This window comes from Phascolarctos cinereus, unplaced genomic scaffold, assembly GCF_003287225.1.
Source record: "Phascolarctos cinereus isolate Bilbo 61053 unplaced genomic scaffold, phaCin_HiC Scaffold_2;HRSCAF=192, whole genome shotgun sequence".
NCBI lineage: Eukaryota > Metazoa > Chordata > Mammalia > Diprotodontia > Phascolarctidae > Phascolarctos > Phascolarctos cinereus.
In genome coordinates, this window is record NW_027555625.1 from 357,160,870 (window position 1) to 357,183,529 (window position 22,660).

General features: G+C 44.7%; 1 protein-coding gene across 5 annotated transcripts; it reads left to right on the forward strand.

The window, feature by feature from the left end:
- Positions 1-9,695: 9,695 nt before the first annotated feature.
- ANKRD9 (ankyrin repeat domain 9) lies at positions 9,696-21,813 on the forward strand. 5 transcript variants are annotated; one of them, XM_020971226.2, is made up of 3 exons: positions 10,465-10,695; positions 16,280-16,317; positions 20,415-21,813. In XM_020971226.2, exon 3 carries the CDS (start codon positions 20,490-20,492, stop codon positions 21,396-21,398), a length of 909 nt encoding a protein of 302 aa, XP_020826885.1. In that variant the 5' UTR covers positions 10,465-10,695; positions 16,280-16,317; positions 20,415-20,489; the 3' UTR covers positions 21,399-21,813. The 5 variants fall into 5 exon arrangements, with proteins under 5 accessions (XP_020826882.1, XP_020826883.1, XP_020826885.1 ...); XM_020971223.2 differs by lacking the exons at positions 10,465-10,695; positions 16,280-16,317 and adding an exon at positions 9,696-9,774; XM_020971224.2 differs by lacking the exons at positions 10,465-10,695; positions 16,280-16,317 and adding an exon at positions 9,701-9,774 and having other exon boundaries at positions 20,418-21,813.
- The last annotated feature ends 847 nt before the right edge of the window (positions 21,814-22,660 follow it).

Consider the following 22,660-nt stretch of genomic DNA (forward strand, 5'->3'; position numbering starts at 1 on the left):
TTGGGAAAGAATTTTTACAACCAGTCTTTCTGATAAAGGTCTCATTTCTAAAATATATAGAGAATTAAGACAAATTTATAAGAACACAAGCCATTCCCCAATTGATAAATAGTCAAAGGATATGAACAGGCACTTCTCAGATGAAGAAATTAAAGCCATCTATAGTCATATGAAAAAATGCTCTAAATCATTATTGATTAGAGAAATGCAAATCAAAACAACTCTGAGGTACCACATCACACACACCTATCAGATTGGCCAACATGACAAAACAGGAAAAGGATAAATGTTGGAGAAGATGTGGGAAAATTGGAACACTAATGCATTGCTGGTGGAGTTGTGAAATGATCCAACCATTTTGGAGAACAATTTGGAACTATGCCCAAAGGGCTACAAAAATGTGCATACCCTTTGATCCAGCAATAGCACTTCTAGGGCTATATCCCAAAGACATCAAACAAATGGGAAAAGGACCCACATGTACAAAAATATTCATAGCAGCTCTTTTTGTGGTGGCAAAGAATTGGAAATTGAGAGGATGCCCATCAATGGGGGAATGGCTGAGCAAGTTGTGGTATATGAATGGAATGGAATACTATTGTGCTATAAGAAATGATGAACAGGCTGACTTCAGAAAAACCTGGAAAGACTTATATGGTCTGATGCTGAGTGAAGTGAGCAGAACCAAAAGGACTCTGCATACAATAACAGCCACGTTATGCAATGACTAAGATTGTTAAACTGAACCCTTCTCAGCATTACGAGGATCTAAGACATCTCCAGAGGCCTTGGGATGGAAAATGCTGTCCACATCCAAAGAAAGAACTATGGAAGTCGAATTGCTATCATTTATTTTTACCTTCTGTTGAGTTTTGTTTCATCTTTCTGATGGTTCCTGCTATTGGTTTTAATTTTTACTTACAATTTCACTAATGTGAAAATATGTTTCATGGGTATGTAGATGTAAAGCCTATGTCAGATTATGCACCATCTTGGGGAAGGTGGGGGGGAGGAAGGGGGAGAAAAATTTTTAACTCAAAAGCATATGGAAGTGATTGTTGATAAATCAAAATAAATTAATAAAATTTAAAAAAAATTTTTAAAAATGGAAAATTTTTTTAAAAAAAGAGAGAGGCTGAAAGGCAAGAAGGAAGAGTAAATAGGATTTGGCTGTGGGGGAGACCAGTTCAGTAGAAAACATTGAGGCAAGAGATCTGAATTGTAGCCCTAGCTCGGTCATTGACTTATTATGTGGTGGAGAAGTATTCTGAATAAACTATGAGGAATTCATCTTTGTACATTCTCCTTTCGGTTACATGTTATTATATATAAGGGCGTATGGGGTATTCAGGGAGGATTAGCACCTCACGTGTGAGGTCTTGCCAGATCCTTTTCAGGGCCGCTCATCTACCTTTGGTATCCACCTGATTCACCCAACTCTCACCTGTGGTTCCAAAAAGTTATAGCATGCACAGCGGCCACACCTTGGTGAGACCACCTGGACAGATGGCCTAACCATCGCTGCTTAAACTATGGATGGTGACCCCATATGGGGTCACCAAAAATTTGGCAACAGTAAAAAGTTAATTCAAAATCAAACACTTAATGAATCTGAGGTGTTTCTGTCCTCATTTGACCCTGTTGAGGCAAGCAACTTCACTGCAGCCTTGGTTCTGAACACAAAGCATTCACATTTTGCACTGCATGCAGACCACGCAATGCTAACAAACCCTGCTGAAACGCAGAAAGGGGTCACCAGTGGATAAAATTTAAGAAGTCCTGGGCTAAACCAGGTTCAAGGTAACTGACAGGCCTCAAGCCCATCAGTGAGTTAGGAGCATGTCCACTACCCCAAGGGTGTGAAGACTTCCCCTGGTAGAATTGGGGGAGGGGGGAAAGAGAACAATTTGTTTCAATGGCCATGAAAGCAGCTGAAGAGCACTGTGGAGCAATTAGAGTGGGGGGTGGGGGTCGGGGGCAGCCAGGTGGTGTGGTGGATAGAGTCCTGGGCCTGGAGGAAGACATCTTCCTGAGTTCAAATCTGGCCTTACCAGATGTGTGCTCCTGGGCAAATAAATCACACAAGCCTGTTTGCTTCAGTTTCTTCATCTGTAAAATGAGCTGGAGAAGGAAATGGCAAACCACCCCAGTATCTCTGCCAAGAAAACCCCAAATGAAATCACAAAGAGTGGACGTGACTGAAATGACTGGACAACAACAACAACAAACATACCAGGCACTTTACAAATCCCTGAGGATACACAGACCAGTAAGATGATCCTTGCCCTCAAGGAGGTCATAGTCTAATGGGCGAGACAACGTATAGATAATTACATACAAATAAGATACAGGAAGGATAAACTGGAGATAATCAACAGAGGAAAGTTGTGGAGCATTAACGTGGAGCCAGAAAGTCTTTTTTTTTTTTTTTGCAGAAGGTGGGATTTTAGCTGGGACTTAAAAGAAAGTGAGGGAAACCAAGAGGCAGAGATGAGGAAGGAGAAAATTCCAGGTTTGGGGGTCAGCCAGTGAAAATGCCTAGAGTTGGGTAGAGTGTCTTAACATCAATGAGGCCAGCGTCTCTGGATGGCCTGGTAGGTGGTAAGGATTAGGGAGAAGGAGAAGAAGATGTAAGAAACCTGGAAAGTGTCAAAGAGATTTTAAAAGACTTTGGATTTTTCCCTAAGCGGAGATGTCGTGAATTAGTATTATTTCATTAATAAATTTGCCTCTGTTAGGCTTATGCCCAAAATGCATTGATGTTGATCAGTCATGTCCAACTCTTCAAGACCCATTTGGGATTTTCTTGGCAAAGATATTAGAGTGGTCTGCCGTTGCCTGCTCCAGCTCATTTTACAGATGAGGAAACTGAGGCAGACAGGGTTAAGTAACTTGCCTAGGGTCACACAACTAAGAAGTATCTGAGGCTGGATTTGAACTCAGGAAGAGGAATCTTTCTGATTCCAGACCCAGTGCTCTATCTACTGTGCCAGTTAGCTGCCCAAAATGTGTGGTACTGAATTTTTTTTCTCACATTGGGCAAATTATTCACATATAACCCCAGGATCTCAGAGTTGGAAGGCACCTCAAAGGACATCTAGTCCAACTTCCCACCTGAGCATGAAACCCCTCCACAGCTGAGTATGCAGCCTCTTCTTGAAATCTTCGGTGATAGGCAACTCATTATCTCCATTCCAGCACGGAACATGAAAACTTACTAGGAATTTTTTACTTTTATTCAGTGAGCTGAAAGAAAAGAATTCTCTTCTTTGGGTCTCAGTTTTGGTAAAACAGGGATAATAATAAGCCTTCCCATCCAGGATCAGATAAGAGCATGGATGGAAAAGCACTTTTGAAAATTGTATAAAGAGGTGGCCCAGCATCACTTCTATTTATCACACCTCAGCTTTGAAGAAATGCAGCTCTGATCTCGGTAGACTGATGGGGTGGAATTAGATGGTTTCTAAGGGCCCTTTCCAGGTTTGGCATTCCCTGATTCCAAAGGCCCTTTCCAACTCAGATATTCTATGTCCTGTTACTTAAAAGCTCCTTTCAAATCCAGCTTTCTGTCTTTTATGATTTCTGCTTTGCCCAGGGTCACACAGTTCAGTGCAGAGCCAGACTTCCTGACTCCCAGCTCAGGGCTCTGTTTGCCTGTGGAGTGCCAACCAGAGTCCAGGACTTCTACATACCCATTACTTCTCTGAACTCACTGATGAGCAGAGTGTTTGAGGGGAATGCTGATGCCTGGATCTTGGGTATCAGACACAGAGACAAGGCAGAGTTAGCTGCAGTGAGTCAGAGATGGAGAGGGAGGAGACTGTAGGGGCACTTTGCCAGCATTCTCTTCTTGGATATGAAGTCCTCTGCCCTTCCCTAGAGATTTCAAGATCCATAGCAAAACATCTCCAGGAAGTCTTTCCCTAACATACTTCACCCCTTGCTGACACCCTTTTTCTACAAGTCCTTAGAAAAGGCCCACATGTTGTTCTTGTTCAGTTGTTTTCAGTCTTTGTGACTCTTCATGACCCTCTTTGGGGTTTTCTTAGCAAAGATGGCAAAGATTGTCATTTTCTTCTCCAGTTCATTTTACAGATGAGGAAACTGAGGCATGTGGGGTTGAGTGACTTACCCAGGGACACACAGCTAGTATGTATCTAAGGCCAGATAAGATATCTTCCTGACTCCAGGCCTGGCTTTCTCTCCACTGAGCCATCTAGCTGCCCCCACATACATAGGATCATAAGGTCACACAGTTTAATACTGAAAGAGGCTCTAGAGATAATTTAGTCCAGTCCCCTCATTTTATAGGAAAACTAAGCTAAGAGAGGTTTTACTCTGTGTTCTATGATCTCTAACTTGCCCCTCAGGTCACACAAGTAGTAAATAGCAGTAAATAGCAGAACCAGTGTTCAGTTCACATCCTCTGACTTCCAAATCAGTCCTCCTACATGTGGTGAGTCATTGCATAAGATACAGTTCTTTTAGCCCTAAGGGGCCTGCTCAACTGAGTTGTAAAGTACTTGACATCAAGGAAGATGTATTTTCTCCTTCTTTGTATTTTCTCCCCTTTCTCCTTCTCCCTCCCTCCTCCCTCCTCCCTGTCCCTAACCTTCTAGTGCCTAGGGCAGGGCTTCCCAAAGAGTCGATATTCAACGGATAATTGTTATATTGTCCGGTTTCCTGATACCCTATAGCATAAACAAAATTGGGGGGGGAGGGGGCAACATAGGTTTAATATGAAGGGCAGTTTATTAGCAATATAACAAGGTTCCATAGGTCACAGTGGAAGGGTGGGGAAACATAATGGGTTTAAGACATTAGAGAACAGGGCAGAAGCAGATTTGGAGGAGGGAAGAGGGAGTAGTCGTCAGAGAAGACAGCCATGGCCCAGGCAGCCTACTATTCAGAATCACAGGCATTCTGGGTAAAGCCATAATTATCACACCCTTCACAGTAGCAAAGGTTAATGTTGAGTTGATTATCAAAGCCATGGAAAGTGGGGGAGGTGGTACATGTGGGCCAGAGCAAATGTCTAGTCCCTAGTTGTGCCTGAACTTCAAGGCCAGGATGAGACGGAGGACTGGACCCAAGATGACTATCAAAGGGGTGAGGCATGTTTGAGTTACTCACACTTAGGCAGGTTGGTTCTGCCCCTGACTCACTACCAAGGCTCAGTAGATTATGAAAGGGAAAGGGGAAAGAGCAGAGTGGAGGGGGGAGGGGACTTAGGAAGGTCTTTCTGGTTATGGGGTTGCAAATATAAGAGAGCCAAAGCCTTTCAGAAAAGTTGGGAGGGGTTAAAGTTAGAAGAGTGAGACATAACTGGGCAATAACTTTCAGGGGAAATACTATTTTCCACTGAGAGGCAGGTAGAAATGACTGAAAATGCAGGAGGGAAAGAAGTTAGACACAGTGGTAAATTCCTTGCCCTTGAGGGTAAACACTGGAATGGGCTCTACAGGGAGACTTCAATCCAAACATACCAAGTTCTTATCTGGCCCCAATCCAGCCCAGCCCAGATTTTGCCTTTGTAGCTCCCAGTACTTTGCACATAACAGGCACAAAATGTTAAACTGGAGGGAGGGACGGAATATGGAACTGAAAATTAAAATAAAATTTCAATTAAAAAAAAAAACCTTGAATTGGACCTGAGAGGTCTCTAGGAAAGTGGCCCAGGCATCTAGTCTCTTACCTGCTTGAAATTGTTATAGATGAGCTGAATGGAGGCACAGGACAGCAGAATCACCAAATATGCAAATGACTCAAAGCTAGAAAGGATGACCAACATATTGGATGGATGACAATCAGAATCTAAAAAGATCTTGCTAGGCTTAATAATGGGCTTAATCTCATAAACTAAAATTTTAAAAGAATAAAGTCCTACTTTGCTATTGTTCAGTTATGTCCCACTCTTCATGACATCATTTGGGGTTTGCTTGGCAAAGATACTGGAGTGGTTTGCCATTTCCTTCTCCAGTTCATTTTACAGATGAGGAAACTGAGGCAAACAGCATTAAGTGACTTATCTATGGTCACCCAGCTAGTTAAGTGTCTGAGGCCAGATCTGAACTCAGGAAGATGAGTCTTCCTGACTTCAGGCCTGGCACTCTATCCATTGTACCACTTAGCCGCCCATAAAGTCCTACACTTGGGTTAAAAAAAAAACTGCCCAAAGATAAAATAGGATGGAGGACACATGGCTAGATATAAATACTGAAAAATAGATGTGGAAGTTCTGGTGAAACGGTTGAGAAGGGAATGATTGTTTATATAGCTTCTACTATATGCTAGGCACTTTACAAATATCTCATTTGATCCTCATAACAACCCTTGAAGGTAGGTGCTATTATCTCCATTTTACAGTTGAAGAAACTGAGGCAAACAGAGGTTTAGTGACTTGCCCAAGGTCATATAGCTAATAAGCATCTGAGGCTAGATTTGAACTCAGATTTTGCTGACTCCAGGCCTAGCAGTAGAACACTGTATCCACTGGGCAATCAGCCTGCCTAGTGAAACTGAAAACTCAATAGGAGACCCTAGGTCTCCTTACTCCAAAATCCAACATTTTTCTGGTAAACCATACCCGATAATTAACTGATGAGTTTATTTCTTTAAGTCCTGATATCTCCAGTTGTGTCCCAGTTACAGATTTGGAAAGCCTAGGGATTTGTGCTATCCAAAGGCCATTTAGTAAAAACCCTATTTAGGACTGAGGGTGGTTTTGATTATTTTTGACAAAGTAGTCAAGTGGACCAAGGTTGAATCTGAAACTAGGGACTCTGGAATCTAAGTTATCAAAGAAAGCAAGGTAGCTTACTTAACTCCTAAGGAATACTGGTTCACCACATAACAGACTAGAGAGCAAGGGGTGGACACTTCTGTGAACTGGTCTAACAAATGTCCATTCATGGAATTGGAGGATATTGAGAGGTAGGGGAAAAAAAAAATCCTGTACAATGGAAATGCTGTAAATAAATAACACTCCTGAAAAGAAACTGTCCCTCCTTCCCCCCTTCCTTGAAGAGGTGGGGGACTGTGGGTATGGAACACTGCATAGAATGTCATCTTTTCCAATACATTGGTTAGTTTTGCTGAGTTTTTTTTTTCTTCTCTTTTTAAAATTCATCATTATAAGGGAGAGGCACTCCGGGAGGAGGTGGGAGGATAAAATGGAAATAGGTAGCAAAAGCAAAACATAGCAATAACATTTTATTTTTATAAAAAGAATCATAGGATGTTGAATATCAGAGCTGGAAGAGGCCTTAGAGATTATCTAATCTATCTAGCCCAGACTGAGGGCCATTGAGGGAGGGGGGAAAGAATTTACCACCAGTCCCTCCAGAGAAGAGTGCCAAAGTTCCAGGTCCCCAACTCCCAGGGAGCAATTAGGCTTCTTGGAACATGTACAAAGACCCCCTATTAAAATTTAAATGCCCCTGTGAGCCAGGTCTGTCTGCCTGATATCAGACTCCCCATAACTACGTCTAGCCCTGGGGCCTTGCAGTTAGTAGACCTCAACAAATGCTTATTGAAGGAAGGGTGCTATAGTTGGCCATTCCTTTACTGCAGAAGACTTCCAAAGAGCAGAAGATACATTCTCCCACCTCACCCCCACCCCTCATCTCTCCTCTATTAATTCTGTCATGAGTTAATATTTGGCACTTAATGTCTTCCCCTTCCCCTTCCTCTCTCATGGTCTTCAATTTAATCAAACATATTTCTACACAAGCAAAGATCTCATAGGACCCTAGATTTTAGAGTTGGAAGAGACCTGTGAAAACATCTAATCACAAATAGGATAGAAAGGCGAATATGAATATGAATATGAATAAGCGGAAAGTCTTTATTTGTAAAATGAAGAGGACTGGGCGATGTTTAACATCTCTTCCAACTCTAATCCTATGATCCAGTAAAATCTAAGCTCCTTGACAGCAGGGATAGATTTGCATTTTTTTTTCACTTTGTATCCCTAGCACCTAGCACTCCTAGGCACCTGGCACATAGTATAAACTTGATAAATTCACCATGAAATCAAATTGCTCTGTAGAAGTCCATGTTCCTAAAGCTCTCAGCAATCCTGTGAGATAGATGGTGCAATTATTACCGCTACTTTACAGATGGGAAAACTGAGACACATTAACAAAGGCACAAGACTTACCCCAAATCAAATAGTTTACTATCAAGCCAAGACTCAAACTCCTCACCTGTTGGCAAGTCCAGAGCTTATTCTGCTTGACCACAGTAGGGACTCTTTTTGAAACATCACAGACCCCACAGACATCCTCTTCTTTCTCTCCCCCCTCTCCTTCTCCCCTCCCCCTTTATGGCAGCTAGCCCAGTCCCGTAGGAGTTGGTCACATCTTCTGAAAGGCTGTCCTGTTTAGGATTAATTTAATTCTTTGCCTTTACCCTAGAACTCCTTCGTTTAATTATTTGAGCTGCCATGCTGAAAATGTTCAGGGCTTGCTGAGATTTTTTCCCCCTAAGGCACCAGAGCTTGGCTCACCTGAATGCTTCCTGAATGATGGTTATAGGGTTTAATTAGGTAGACAGGACTAAGACCTCGTATTGCCAGAATTCTCATTAAGGGAGAGGGGGGGAGGAGGGATTGTAGTGTGAAACTCACTTTTAAAATCTCGGACCTCAGGGTCCACCTGTTCTGGTTGACTTTGACCAGTGGGATAAATAGGTTGGTTCTCTTGGGATTTGGTTCAACTCCCGAAGGACAAACATTTCTATTTCTATTCCACTTTTCTTCGTTCTCCAGTAACTAGCAGAGTGTGTCATAGGAAATGCTCACGCACTAAAAACATCTGCGGGAGTTGGTAAGGTTGGGGGTGGGGGAGTTGAGAGGAGAACGTGAATAGCTCATTCAAGAAAAGCAGCCTGGAGAGGGCAAAGCATAGTCCCGCCTCTGGGCTGATATTCTATGTCCAATATTCTAGGGCTTCTTGAAGTTCAAACATTCTACTGGGGATACAAGCGCAGGGGGAGGCGGGGGGGCGGCGGGGCGAGGAGGAAACGTTGACCTGGAGAAAGTCAGACATTTTAACAATGTTAGAAGTTGGGACTTTTTTGTCACCAGGCACAGTTGAATCTTCTCGCTTTTTTGATCCTTGAGGTCTTTCCCTCCTCCCTCAGTCGCTAGTGGAGAAAGTCAGACATTTTAACAATGTTAGTAGTTGGGACTTTTTTGTCACCAGGCACAGTTGAATCTTCTCGCTTTTTTGATCCTTGAGGTCTTTCCCTCCTCCCTCAGTCGCTAGTGCCTCTTCCAAATTACTTGTGGTTTATATTGTATTTGTGTACATTTTCACTTTTCCCTACGCAAAGAGGGCAGGGACTTTCCTTTTTGCCTTTGTATAGCTGGGTATTTAATGACCCATTGATTTCACTGTGCATAGATGATGTTTGAGTTTCCTAGGAGAGAAGATCACTTCTATTGCGTAGCTGACCTCCTCTTTCACCATTTCCATGCTTCCACTCTCCTTGGCCACTAGGCAAACAACTAGTCCTTTCAACTCTCTTCCCTCTTCCCTTCTCAAGCCAGAAACACTGTGAGAGGAATCCAGGACAAGTTTAGAACTATACAATGTCACAGCTGGAAGGACCCCTAGAACTTAGAACCCCAGATGCTGACGTTGTAAAAAACCTCAAAGAGATTGTCTGGTTCAAACCCCTCCATTTACAGAGAAATCTGAGACTCAGAGGGAAGGGCTTGTCCAAGGTCAGAGATTAGCCGGTGGCAGCTCCAGAACTGGATATACTCGGGTCTGTACACTTGTAGTTCACCGCACCGCTGCCTGAAAGGCCTGGACACATGGACACCTGGGGGTGGGGCAAAAATGCCTACAAATCATCGAAGAAAGAGCATTTCGTATTTTAAAAAAAGAGAAAGAGGAAAGAAAAAAAAAACAATGGGAGAGCGCCGGCGGCTGGAGTAGAGGCCAGCAGCCTGTGTCCTGGTTCTTTTCGGAGCTCCCAGTTACGCGTGCCGGGGCTAGCCTGGGGGAGCCAAGCTCCCTGCGTTAGCTTGGGAGAGCCCCCTGCGTGCAGGGATGGGGGAGCCAAGGAGTCTGGGGACCTTAAAACACCACGGGTCTCTTCCCTTACCCCCAATATTCAGTTGGAGGCGGGGCGGGATCTGGGGCAGGACTCCTGGCTGCCAGGGAAGCTGAAGCGTTTCAGCAGATCAACTTTCCCAGCCACACAGCGTCAGCTTACACCTCCCCAGGGCTCCAGAGGGCAGCGGGGCCCCGGCCCTCCCCTAGGCGCCCGCTTTCCAGCCTCCCGGCGGCCAGACAAGTTTCCCCGAACTTTTCCTCCCTCTCCGTTCCACCCACCTCTCTCCTCTTTCCCCCACCCCCGCCCCGCGCCCTGTGACGCACATAATGGTGCAGGGCCCCGTCCCCGGGGCCGCGGCCAATGGGCAGCCGAGGGGGTCCCTGGCGAGGACCAATCAGCGGCCGCTGGACAGTTCCGGGGCCCTGACCTACCCTCCGGGGCTGCAGTGCGCCGGGCGTTAAAGGCGGCAGCGGCGAGTCGCCTCTCCCTGCATACCGGGGCCCGGCCAGAGCCGGTTGGGGACGCGCGGGTCGCCGAAGGGGAACCCTGCGGGGCAGTCCCTGGGAGCCGAGAGGGGCCTGGCCGGGCCGGGAAGGGAGGACGCTACTGCCGCTTCCACCATCCACTGTGAGTACGGAGCCCGGTACCTTCCTTCCCCGGAGCCCAGCCAACTCCCCTTCTTCCCCTGCGTCTTCTCCTCGGCGCCCATTCATGTGCACGGCAACATCCGTGCATGCTATCACATGTGTCCACATGCATGCACATATATGCATGGGTGCACGCTCGCTGGACCGCTCACCTCCGTCTCCCCGGGGCAGCTAGACACACCTCCAGACCGCCACTACAGCAGATTTAGCCTCAGCACAGCCCCCCGCCCAATGTCGGTTTCTTTCCTAGCCCTGGCCCTTCCGCACAACCCTACAGCATCCCCCCAAACCCCCCACCCACACCATCCCTGTCCGAGCCGTCTGTCCCCGGAGCTCATCCGGAGACCTGGGCTGGAGCCAGAGCCGAAAACCGATCCTTCCCCTCCCCCTCCCCTTCCTCCCCATGCTCCCTGCGAGAGGAATCCGCAGACTGGCCTGCTGGTTTTGTAAGCTTTATGCTTCCCGGGGTGCAGGAGGAGCTCCTGGCTAGAAAACCTTTCCCCCTCCTCAAGCTGGCCAGGAAAATGAATGATTCAAAGACAGAAGCGTTTCCTCTTCCCCTCCCCCTTCCCCACTGATATCTGTGTAACACACACCATGTAAGTGTATCTATATAACCTGCACACCACTTAACATATCCATATCTGGTAAAGAAAGCGGGTGGCACAGAGGGATACCAATAACGTCCATTATGCCCCACTGGTATCCAGTAATGTCAGAGGTCTAGAAGAAGGGACCTAGCACTCTGGGTTGACCTCCCCTCCCCCGCTCCAGGATTTTTTGAGGATAATTGATGGGGTTGCCAGAGGGAGGACCTAGATGGATGAGATCATTGATTCACTAAAGTATATAACACAAATGCCATGCTATATCTTTGTTGTGTATAACCTGTGTCTCTATAAGGTACTCTTTGTAAAAGATACCTAAAACATAACCATTCACATTTATACCTTCACTTATTACAACCTTATAAGATCAGATAGTTATTACAAATATTATTATCCCCATTTTGCAGGTGAGAAACTGAGCCTCAGGGAAATTGTGAGTACACAGTGTCAGGCAGTATGAACCCCATGACGCTCCAGTCTTCTTTTCACTTCAGTGTTGCCTCAAGATACCATAGAGACGTAATGTTTATCTATATAGTGTGCATATACACACGCACATAAAACAAAAGCCAACTTTGACGTCAGGAAGACAAGATTCAAAGTCTGTCATAGACACATAGTAGCTATGTGATCCTGGGCAAGTCACTTAACCCCTTAGTGCCCTAGTCTTTAAGACTACAAGTTGCAGACTAATGGCAGATCTGCACTGGGAGAGAGAATTTCCTTCCTGGGAATGCCATAACACCAATGTAATTTAATATTTGAAAAAGAATTAAAGCATACATGTCTGTATGTAATGACAGCTACAGCAAATATATTTGTAGCTGTATAACATTTATAATTTATCATGTAACAAGCATGTATGCACATATTCCTTTCAACTGGAAACAGCACTGTTACACCACCTCTTAGTAGGACATGGCCTCTAAGCCACGTCTCTAGCAGTGGGAGTAGGCAGGACTGAACCGTCTGTACTCTCTCACTTAGACAACTACAAAATCGCTCCTCAGTGTTAAGATACAGCTTAAAGACAGTCAGGGCTGAATTTATGGCTAGGTTTAAAACATTGCAAAACAGTAGGTGCTCCAAGAATGTTTGCTGAGTTAATGATATGGTAGAAGCAGCAAACCAGGCTTGTGCTGTCATGGAACCCTCAGTCTGGCCTGGGAGATAGGGCTTGGCTAGAAACCAATTAAGTGCTAGAATATGTGGTTAAAAAACCAAAACAAAACTCTTTAAATGTACCAGAGAACAGAAACCAGGGTAGGTCAGGGTAGTTCTTGGATAATGTAGGACTCAAGTTGGGCCTTGAACCCAGGGCAGGATTAGTAGGGAGGGAGAGGAGGCATTCCACATAGGAAGAACATTGGGAGTACAAGTTTGAGCCAGGCAGTGAAGGGCCCCTACCCTTCACTGAGGGCATTAGGAGAAAAGAAGCCTGGAGAGGTTAAAGAGGGTCAGATTTGGAGACAGCTTGGAAGGCAGACTGAGATTATTTAACTTTAAGCACTGGATTTAGACTTCCAGGTCTTGGGTTCAAGTTCTGGCTTTATTTAGTACCAGTGTGATCTTGGGCAAGTCAGTTTAACTCCTCTGTGTCTCACTTTCCTTGTTCTTAAAATGAGAAAGGTTGAATTAAGATGCCCCTAAGGTCCATTTCAACTCTATGATCCATCATTGGATTGCCCATGGTATGAAACAGAGCGCTTTGGCAAATTCTGGAGTGCTGCATTCTAAATGATGTTTTAAGGAAAGAAGTCTGGTAATGTTGGAGTGTGGGGTGGATTGGAAGAGGATACCAAGTTTAGGGAAGGCCTGGCCCTCTTGCCCTCAAAGAACCCCCAATCTGGTTAGAAATAGACACTTAAATAAATAAAAGAACAAGACTTTCTTTCTGTTCCACATGACGTAAACTACCCTGATTTTTTCCTTGATATTCTTTCCCCATCTCCATCTGACCCTTGTGTGCCTTCCTCCCTACCAGGTCCTCTGCCTCTTTAATTCCTCCTTCCCATGTTTCCATTGAGTAGAACTCCCTGATTAAAACATATTTGAGATACTGAGCAGCACGTTTTAAGAAAGATATTAACAAGGCAGATTGTATTATTTTCAGAGGAGGGCAATTGGAATGGTAAATGAACCGGTCAGTCAACAACTGTTTATTAAGTGTGGTAGCTGTGTGAGTGGAGGGAAGAGGATGCATACAGCAGATGTTTTGAAGGTAGAAACAAGACATGACAATGGATTGGATTTGTTGGGTAAGTGAGGAGTTGACTCATTTGAGGATAACAACAAGGTTTCCAGCCTGAGTGATTGGTAATAAAGATAATGAGTTTTTTTGGTGGACCATTCAACCTATATGAGAAGATGAAGAAGAGAAGACTTGGGGATAGATTGTAGGGGCCTAGGGCAGTTAGGTGGCCACGTGGATAGAGTGCTGAGCCTGGAGTCAGGAAGACTCATCTTCCTGGGTTCACATCTGGCCTCAGACACTTACTAGCTGTGTGACCCTGGGCAAGTCACTTAACCCTGTTTGCTTCAGTTTCCCCGTCTATAAAATGAGTTGGAGAAGGAAATGGCAATCCACTCCAGTGTGTTTGCCCCAAATAGGATCATGAAGAGTTGGGCAGGACTGCACAACAACAGTAAGGGTGTAATATAGCAGTATTTCAATATTTGAAAGGCTGCCGTGCAGGAGCGATTGAACCTTTTTTGGCCCCACAAGACAAGTAATGGTTAAAAGTTAAAGGTTAAAGATTCTATTTCTGTATAATAATGCTACCAAAGAAGCACCCTGTCATAGTGTTAAGACAGTCTTCGTTCAAGCCTTGCCTCTTGATACACATTGACTGTGTGACCTTGGGCAAGTCACCACTTCTCTGCCACACCTTATTACCATTTCTACAGGGCTTTAAGGGTTTACAAAATGTTTCACTGTGACTCTGAGATGTAGATGATATTATTAGTCTTAATTTGTTCTGTGTCTGTTCTGTTGTCTTGTCTGATTGGAACTCCATTTGAGGTTTTCTGGGCAGATACTGGAGTGGTTTAATCATTTCCTTCTCCAGCTCATTTCATAGACGAGAAGACTAAGGCAAACAGGGTTAAGTGACTTCCCCAAGGTCACACAGCTAGTGTCTAAGGCCAGATTTGAACTCAAGGAAATAAGTCTTTCTGACTCCAGGCCCAGTGCTCTGTTCACTGTGCCACCTAACTGCCCTAGTCTTATTTTACAGATGTGGAAACTGAGGCAGAAGGCATTTAAATGACTTGCTCATAGTCACATAGCCAGTAAGTTTGTCTGAGGCTAGATTTGAACTTAGGTCTTCCTGAGTCCAGTGCTTTATTCACTGTGCTATCTAGCTGTCTCTAGACTATAAGTTGTAGATCTATACCGGCAGAAGAATTTCATCATGGGGCTCCTCACACTAATAAAATCATAGTTCCAGTCCAAAGAAGTATAATACTCTTGATAATAGCTAACATTTTGGAGGGCTTTGCAGTTCACAAAACACTTCACATCTATCTATCAATCTATCTATATACACATTTAATCTTATTACATATCTGTGACATCGGAGCTATCTGACAAAGTATCAGATTGCCTAGGAAGATAGTGAACTCCCTCTCTCCAAAGGGTGACAAGACCTCAAATAGAGGCTAGATAATTCTTTGTCCAGAGAGGATTGTTCTCTGTTTGGGAAGCTGGACTAAGACCCTTCTAAGTCTGACATTCTGTTGTTATGTCCTGTGTTCTAAGGTCTCTTCCAGCTTTAAAATGAGATCTTAGGTGATTTGAAGACCCTTTCTTGCCCTGACATTTTTATGTTCTAGGCAGCTGGTTCCCCAGGGGACAGGCTAGAGATCTTGGCTTGGGGGGAAGTACTAACACTGGTGAGGGATTTGGAGGGGACCCAATAGTCAGGTGTGACGTTAGGAGGCTTTTGATTAAACACCAGCTTACTTTAGTTGGAAGTTAATGAAGACCATGGACTGGACATTTCTGTCAAACTCTTCAGCCAAAGCTGAAGTGAAGGCATACCTCGCTTCTGAATTCCTTTGTCCCTGAATCTGCTAGAGAAGGTGACATTGATTTGGAAGGACAGAGAAAGTGACAGCCAAGAAGCCTCAAGCTAGCTTTGCCCATCCATGTCAGTTTTTCAGATTTGCTGCCTCTTCTGGGAGATTCCCCAGAGGCTGCTCAGACCAGGAATTACAGATGAATTCAACTGCCCAGACATGTAGTCTCTGCTTAAATCAGAACAAATTATACATTCTTGATTTGCCTTACTGATAATTTCATCCTTCAAAACGTGAAGGATGTGACTCTTAGGAAAACAACCCTGACGGGAAAGATCTATTTTCTATCTTAGAGTTCATCATAGAGGAAGAGATAACAGCAACAGCAACAGCAGTACGGTAATAGCTAACATTTATATAGCACCTACTATGTGCCAGGCACTGGGTTAAGTAAGTGCTTTACAATTATTATCTTTTATGATCCTCACAACAACCCTGGGAAGTAGGTGCTAGTATTACCCCCATTTTACAGAAGAAGAAACTGAGGCAAAACAGGTTAAGTGACTTGCCCAGGGTCACCTAGCTAGGAAGTGTCTGAGACTGGATTTAAACTCAGGTCTTCCTGACTTCCAGACCCAGCACTTTATCCTTGGCATAGTCTGACATGCATCCATGGTAATCTGCCTTCTCAAAATCTAAAGGCTTCATTCTTATACTCAACATATCCAAAACAGAGTTCTTTCTCTTTTTCCTTTGCTTTTCTTCAAATGGCCCTATTTCCCCCCTTGAGAACAACACTTAGGTTCATAACCTCTGAGTTGTCCTTAATAGTTCCCTCAACTCACAAAGTCCCTACATGGTTCAGACCCTTATTGCTGCCACATGGTCTCTTGTCTTGCCTCCTGATTGGTCTCTTTGTTTCTTTCTTTTCTCCAGTCCATTCTCCACATGGCTGCCAAAATCATCTTCCTAAGGTACAGGTCTTCACTATGTCATTTTCTTGCTAAAAAAAACCTTTCAGTGACTCAGCTTAATTTAAATTCCTCCACAATCTGGTTCCCACCTACTTTTACAAACTTACTTCATCATACCCTTCCTTTACACACAATATATTCCTGCCAATCTGGTCTAACTAACTGTTAGCCAGATCGGATATTCCTCCTCCTCTCTGGGTCTTTGCACAGACTATGTCTATGGTTAGGGTCCCGTTTCTCACCTCTGCTTCCTGGGATCCCTGGTTTCCTTCAGAACTTCCTCGGTCACTTTCTTGAAGCTGTTCCCCGTTTTCCTCTGATTGTTAATGCTCTTTCCCTCCTCAAAACGCCTTCTCTTTACTTATTAGTGTGGATGTTATTTTGTGTCTTTCCAGAAGAACGTAAGCTCATTAAAGGCAGGGGCTGTTGCATTTTGAGCCTTGTGTCCAAAGTTTGTAGCATATTGCCTTGTTTTCAATATATATATATATATGCAGTATTGCTTACTAGCCCTTCATAAATAGCTGTTGAATTGAAAGGGCACTGTTGTGAGAGTCAGGAGAACCCTGGATTCTCATCCTTCTCCTGATGTTTACAAGCTGTGTCTGGGGGCTTTCAGCTCCTCACCTATAAAACAAGGATAATACCACCTGTATTAGTCTAAGCATGGCTTTTGTGAGAATTAAACAAGGTCTAATTAACTTACACTAACGTGTTTTGCAAACCTTAAATTTCTGCGTACCCAGGCCACTGTCATTACCCTATGGCCTAACATTCTACAGGGAAGTCGAGTGGAAAAGGAATACTCTCAATAATGGGACCCTTAAAGACACTTCAAAAATAAGCTTGTGATGAGTAAGAAAAGAGGAAGCTGTCTAAAGAGACTGATGTGGATGCATAGGAGACTCATTTATCATTAATGTTTTGAAAAGATGTGTTGAGAAGTTGGAAGCAGGGGCTAATAAGTGAGAAGTCTCAAGGGCACTAAAGCTCAGAATGACCTAAAGTGGGTGGTTAACCTTAAGGATCATAGAGGGAGGGGCTTCTTAGCTACATTCCGGACAAGAGAACAAAGAAAGGGATAGCACTGGTACGAGTGAATGGGGTGAATACAGATGGTGAGAGAAGGCAAGCCTTTTGCCTTTAGTCTCTTTTCCCTACCAAAAAAAGTAGTAATTTCTAGGAATCATAGAATGGTCAACAAGGAGCTGTAATCTCAGATATGTGAGGAGATGCTGGTTGTAATAATAATCCTTGACATTAATATAGTACTTTAAGGTTTGCAGAGTGTTTTTTTTAATGTACATTCCCATTTGATCCTCACAACATCCCTGTGAAGTAGGTTTTGCTCTCCCCATTTTACAGATGAGGAAAATGAGGCTCAGGGAAAAGAAATGTCTTGTCCATGTCACACAACATTGTAAAGACCAGAGGCAGGATTGGAATCTAGGCCTTTTCTAAGTCCCTGTTTCCAGGGGGCTTTGACTCTCTCCCCAGTGTGTGATAAGAGACCATCTAGTTGTCATGAATTGAGTTCATGATATCAGGGGTGGATGAGGACTTAAGAATGGTGCAATAGAAAGAATGCTGTATTCTGGAGTCAGAGAACACGAGTTTAAATCCTATCTCTGAGATTTACTACCCTGGGCAAGTCACTTCATCTACCTAGGCCTCGGGGGAGGTGACCTTTGCGGGGGGGGGGTCCCTTTTAGCTCTGGATCTGTAATTCTAAGATTGTTGAGTATCTCTCAGTTGCTTTTTTTTTTTTTTGGACTGTGGAAAGTTAGGCCCCACAGGAGTGGACATACGAACATGCTTGGTTTTTAAATTTTTATTTAGATTTGTTATTTTTTTAAAAAAGGAAAAGTGGGTAGGACTTTCACACTATAGACTGAGTTAGCTTGACTTGGATTCCCAGAACAACACTAAGATATAATTAAGAAAAAATTTGTGATTGTTTAGAAGGTGACATGTGCAGTTACTAGGAGCCAGTATGAGATCAAGAGCGCAAGAATGCCAAACCAACGTTGTTTCATTTTTAAAAGTTTTTTGATAGCAAGGAGGCATCAGGTAATGATTAAGAGGCTGGTCTTGGAATCAGAAAGGTCTGAGTATCCTTGTACCCATGAAGTCCTAGGTTCAGAACAGACGTAAGAAAAGCAAACGAAGTTTGGGGCATAGAGGGAATTCCACAGTTCTGTATTTCAGTAAGACTTGAACAATGTGGACAGTATGAACAGATGTGGGATAGATGATAATATATTTACTTAAGTACATTAACAACTAGTTGAATGAGCAGGCTTAAAGGGTAATTGGAAGGGCCAGCTGGAAGGTTTCTGATGCCTCAGTGATCTCTCCTTGGCCCTGTGCTGTTCAGAATTTTTATCAGTGACTTGAATGAAGTGGATATCTGGTGGGCTTATCTGATTTATAGATATATGCTTGAAAGCCAGGAGGGCTGGTTCATACACTGGATGTCATAGGAGCCAAAAAGATCCCAGCTGATGAGAATGATGGGCTTAGTCTAGCAAGGGAAAATTCAGGAAGGGCAAATATAGATTTAACATAGCTGATTTTTAGAATCTATATACAATCCGAGGGAGTGTGGCTAGATAACAGGAGAGTCTATGTGAAAACAATCTGGTAGGTCTTAGTAGGTATATGAAATCAGCACTATGATTTGGCAGCCAGAAAGCTCACTTGATCTCAGATTTCAGGTTGTGTTCATAGAGACATGATGTTTTATTTGATCAGTCTTGTTCACTTGGGGTGAGTCTGTATATATCTTTCCAGCCTTACAATACCGCCTTTCCCATCCTCCCATAGCAACTAGGGTGGGGACATAGGGATTATTATTCCCATTTTACATGTTGGGAAACTGAGGCTCAGGAACGAGTAAAGGACTTGATCAAAGGCACACACAAAGTAAAGTTGGGGCATGGATGGTCCTGAAACCCAGGCTTTTTGACTCCAGTCCAGGGATCTTTCCATGATTACGTGGCTAAGTGAATCAGCATTCATCATATACCAGAGGAATGAGATGATAAGCTGGTTAGAGGAAAGGTGAGTCACAGCGGCTCTTTGCAGTGTTTGTTTTCAATGAAGAACATGGCAGATAGTAAAGCACTTAGGATGGTACCTGGCACATGGCAGGTGCCATATACTTACTTATTCCCTCCCTTCCCACTTCCTTTCTTGGCAGAATGACTCTGAGCTTGGGGATTCCCTGAGCCAGGAATGTCCAGCTTCGGTCTTTGGGGCTCATGGGTGGCAGGGGCCTTCTAGTGTATAAATGATGTACCAATGGGTAAGGGGGTGTACTGCAGTCTGAAAACATTGAACCAATAGAAATGGGCAACAGAAGAATTCATAGTCTGTATTTATTGGGCGGGGGGAAACATGGGACTAAACGAGGCTTGAGAAGACATCGCCTCTTCTTGGACTGATAAGGGAAAGCATTTTGAAGGAGGTGGAATTTGGGGGAACTATTTTCAATCGATCGGTAAACATTTATTAAACGCCTACTATGTACCAGCCACTATGCTAAGTACTGGGGAAACAGAAAGAGGCAAAAGACGGTCGCTGCCCTTAAGGAGCTTACAATCTAATTAAACCTAATAAAAGAAAAGACTCGGCTTAGAGGAAATTGTAGGAAGGAGACAATTCTGGGCATGTAATTTTCATTAACAATAGAAGCCAGTTTTGTTGTAAATTTGTGAGTTCTTTTAAGTGCCCCCATCCAAAGCCTTCACCCCATGATAAACTCAGGCCTTACTGTGGTAGGGGCCTGAATGTGTCACTCTTCCTTGGGTAATTGTCTTTTAAAAGAGGAACTGAAGGGAGATGAGACTGAACCTATATATGAATAAAGTCTTTAATGGTGGAATTTTAGTCACAGAAAGGATTTTTTTTTTGGGGTGGGAAGGAATCTTCTTTGTATTCCTCAAATATTACCGCATAGACACTTGCCATTTTGCCTGTGGGTAAAGCCTCTTGTGAAGGTAGATATATGGCAGGGCTTCAAGGCCATTTTCAGGGTGAAGGGAGGATGGTTTTTACGATGCTACCCAGTTGACTCAGGTGTCTTTTCCTTCCAGCAGGCCTGTCCACACCCTCCCAGCCCTCATGCCTTGGGTGCCCCGTGGCTCCCTTTGTGACACCAGCCCCGAGCCATGCCCTGGGATGTCAAGCGGCAGGGTGGTGGCCTTGACGGGCCATCCCAGTCCCGGGCCCAGAAGCAATGTAAGAAGTCATCCTTTGCGTTCTACCAGGCAGTGAGAGACTTACTGCCCGTGTGGTTCCTGGAGGACATGCGGGCCACAGAGGCCTTCCACTGGGAGGAAGGTGGACGTGCCAGCACCTACTCACCCTCTGAGGCTCTGCTGTATGCCCTGGTACACGACCACCAACCCTATGCCCACTACCTGTTGGCCAAGTTCCCCCGGGGGGCACTGGCGGTGCCTAGCCGCAATTTCAGTTGCTGTCAGTCTTCATCACCGCACCTGGCCTTGGCCGTCCGATACAACCGCGTCCATATCCTGCGCCGCATCTTGCGGACCATCCGTGACTTCCCAGACGAGGAACGTGCCCACTACCTGGACCGCCGGGGCTGTAGCCGTGTAGAAGAAGGCAAGACCTCTCTGCATGTTGCCTGTGAGCTGGCCCGACCCGAGTGCCTCTTTTTATTGTTGGGCCATGGTGCTTCCCCTGGACTGTGTGATGGTGCTGGCAACACTCCCTTGGACTTGCTGCTCCGGCGGGTTGGGCAGGACGCAACAGCCACAACCACAGCTCCGACAGCTGGTGATCCTCTGGCCCTGCTTGACTTGCTCTTCCTCTACATGCCCCCGGGCTCTGCATCTCCCATGCAGAGGGAGCTGTTAGGTGACCGAGTCCGTTGGCAACGCCTTCTTGGGGAGGAAAAGTTCCAGTGGCTCGCTGGCTTGGCCCCGCCATCCCTGTTTGCCCGGGCCATGCAGGCCCTCGTGAGGTCCATCTCACCCCGGCGCTTCCCCGAAGCCCTGGATGAACTGCCTCTCCCGCCATTCCTCCAACCCTTGGACTTAAAGTTGAAAAGTTAGGGGCTCAAGTGGACAGATGCCCGCCACAGTAGCTGCTACTGGAGTGTTGCAATGGACGTGTGTGTGTGTGTGTGTGTGTGTGTGTGTGTGTGTGTGTGTGTGTGTGTGTTGGGTGCATGTGTGCAATGGGAATGCATGTGATATCATGTGATATCTTTCTGCTGGAGGCAGGTACTAAGCACTTGTTTTATGAAAACTATTTTTCAGAGTTGTCTCTGGCACTTTACATATGTATGGAGATCTATATCTACATCTATAATGCACTCTATATTTTGTTTAAAAAAAACCAAACAGCTGACAAGTCATCACTGGGGCTTTAGGGGGGATTCGCATCAGCTGTTAGGGGACTGAAATGTAACGGAGGCTGTAAGGCTGCTACTGTAGTAGGAGGGATCCAATAAACACTGGGAGTCTACGTCGGTGGTGCATTTTCTCTGAAGGGAGATGGTGGGGAGGAGAAGGAAGGGACAGGTAGGGAAAGGGCTGGAAAAAAAGGGAGCCTGGGAAAGGAGGAGGATTGAGGCTTAAAAGAACATGGAGGGGGACTGTGTGGGAGTTCATGAAGAGCTTTGTGGGCACCACCCAGGCCCAGCTCTCTGAATCACTGGTTTTACTGGTTGTGTGTCCATTTTTTTCTTCCCACCTACTTCCCACCTCTGTCTAGACAGCCTTTCTGGACATAAGCAAGATTCAGCAGAAGGAGTCCTTGGTTGGGAGTCAGGAGACTGGCTTCTAGCTGTTCCTCTGCCACTGACTTCCTGTGACACCTTGAGAAAAGTCCCTTTCCCTTCCTGGGCCTGGATTTTATAAGCTATAAAAGAAGGGTTTAGCTTATATTGTTTTAAAGCTCCTTCCAGCTGTGACATCTGTGTTTGACACCTATGTTTGATGATAACCAAACTGTCTTCACTGAGCCTTCCCCCATCCTTCTTGTAGCATATGCTCATTCTATCCCTATGTCCTCTATGAGGGATACAGAGGAAGGAAAAATCTTAGGTCCTATCTAGGAGTTCGCAGACTGGCAGGGGAAGAAAATATTCATACCCAGAAAAAAGTAATCGCAATCCCAGGCTGTATGTGCTTAGTGCCAAGTCAAAGGTACAGCTAGTCAGTGCTGTGAGAGTTCAGAGAACAGTTAACTACCTTGCCCAAGGAAGTCTTGCTGAAAGGACCTTGACCCTCTGAGAATTTAAAGCTAAATAGGATTCAGGAAGGCAGGCATTCTGATTAAAGGAACAGCGTGAACTTAGTGTAGAGGTGGG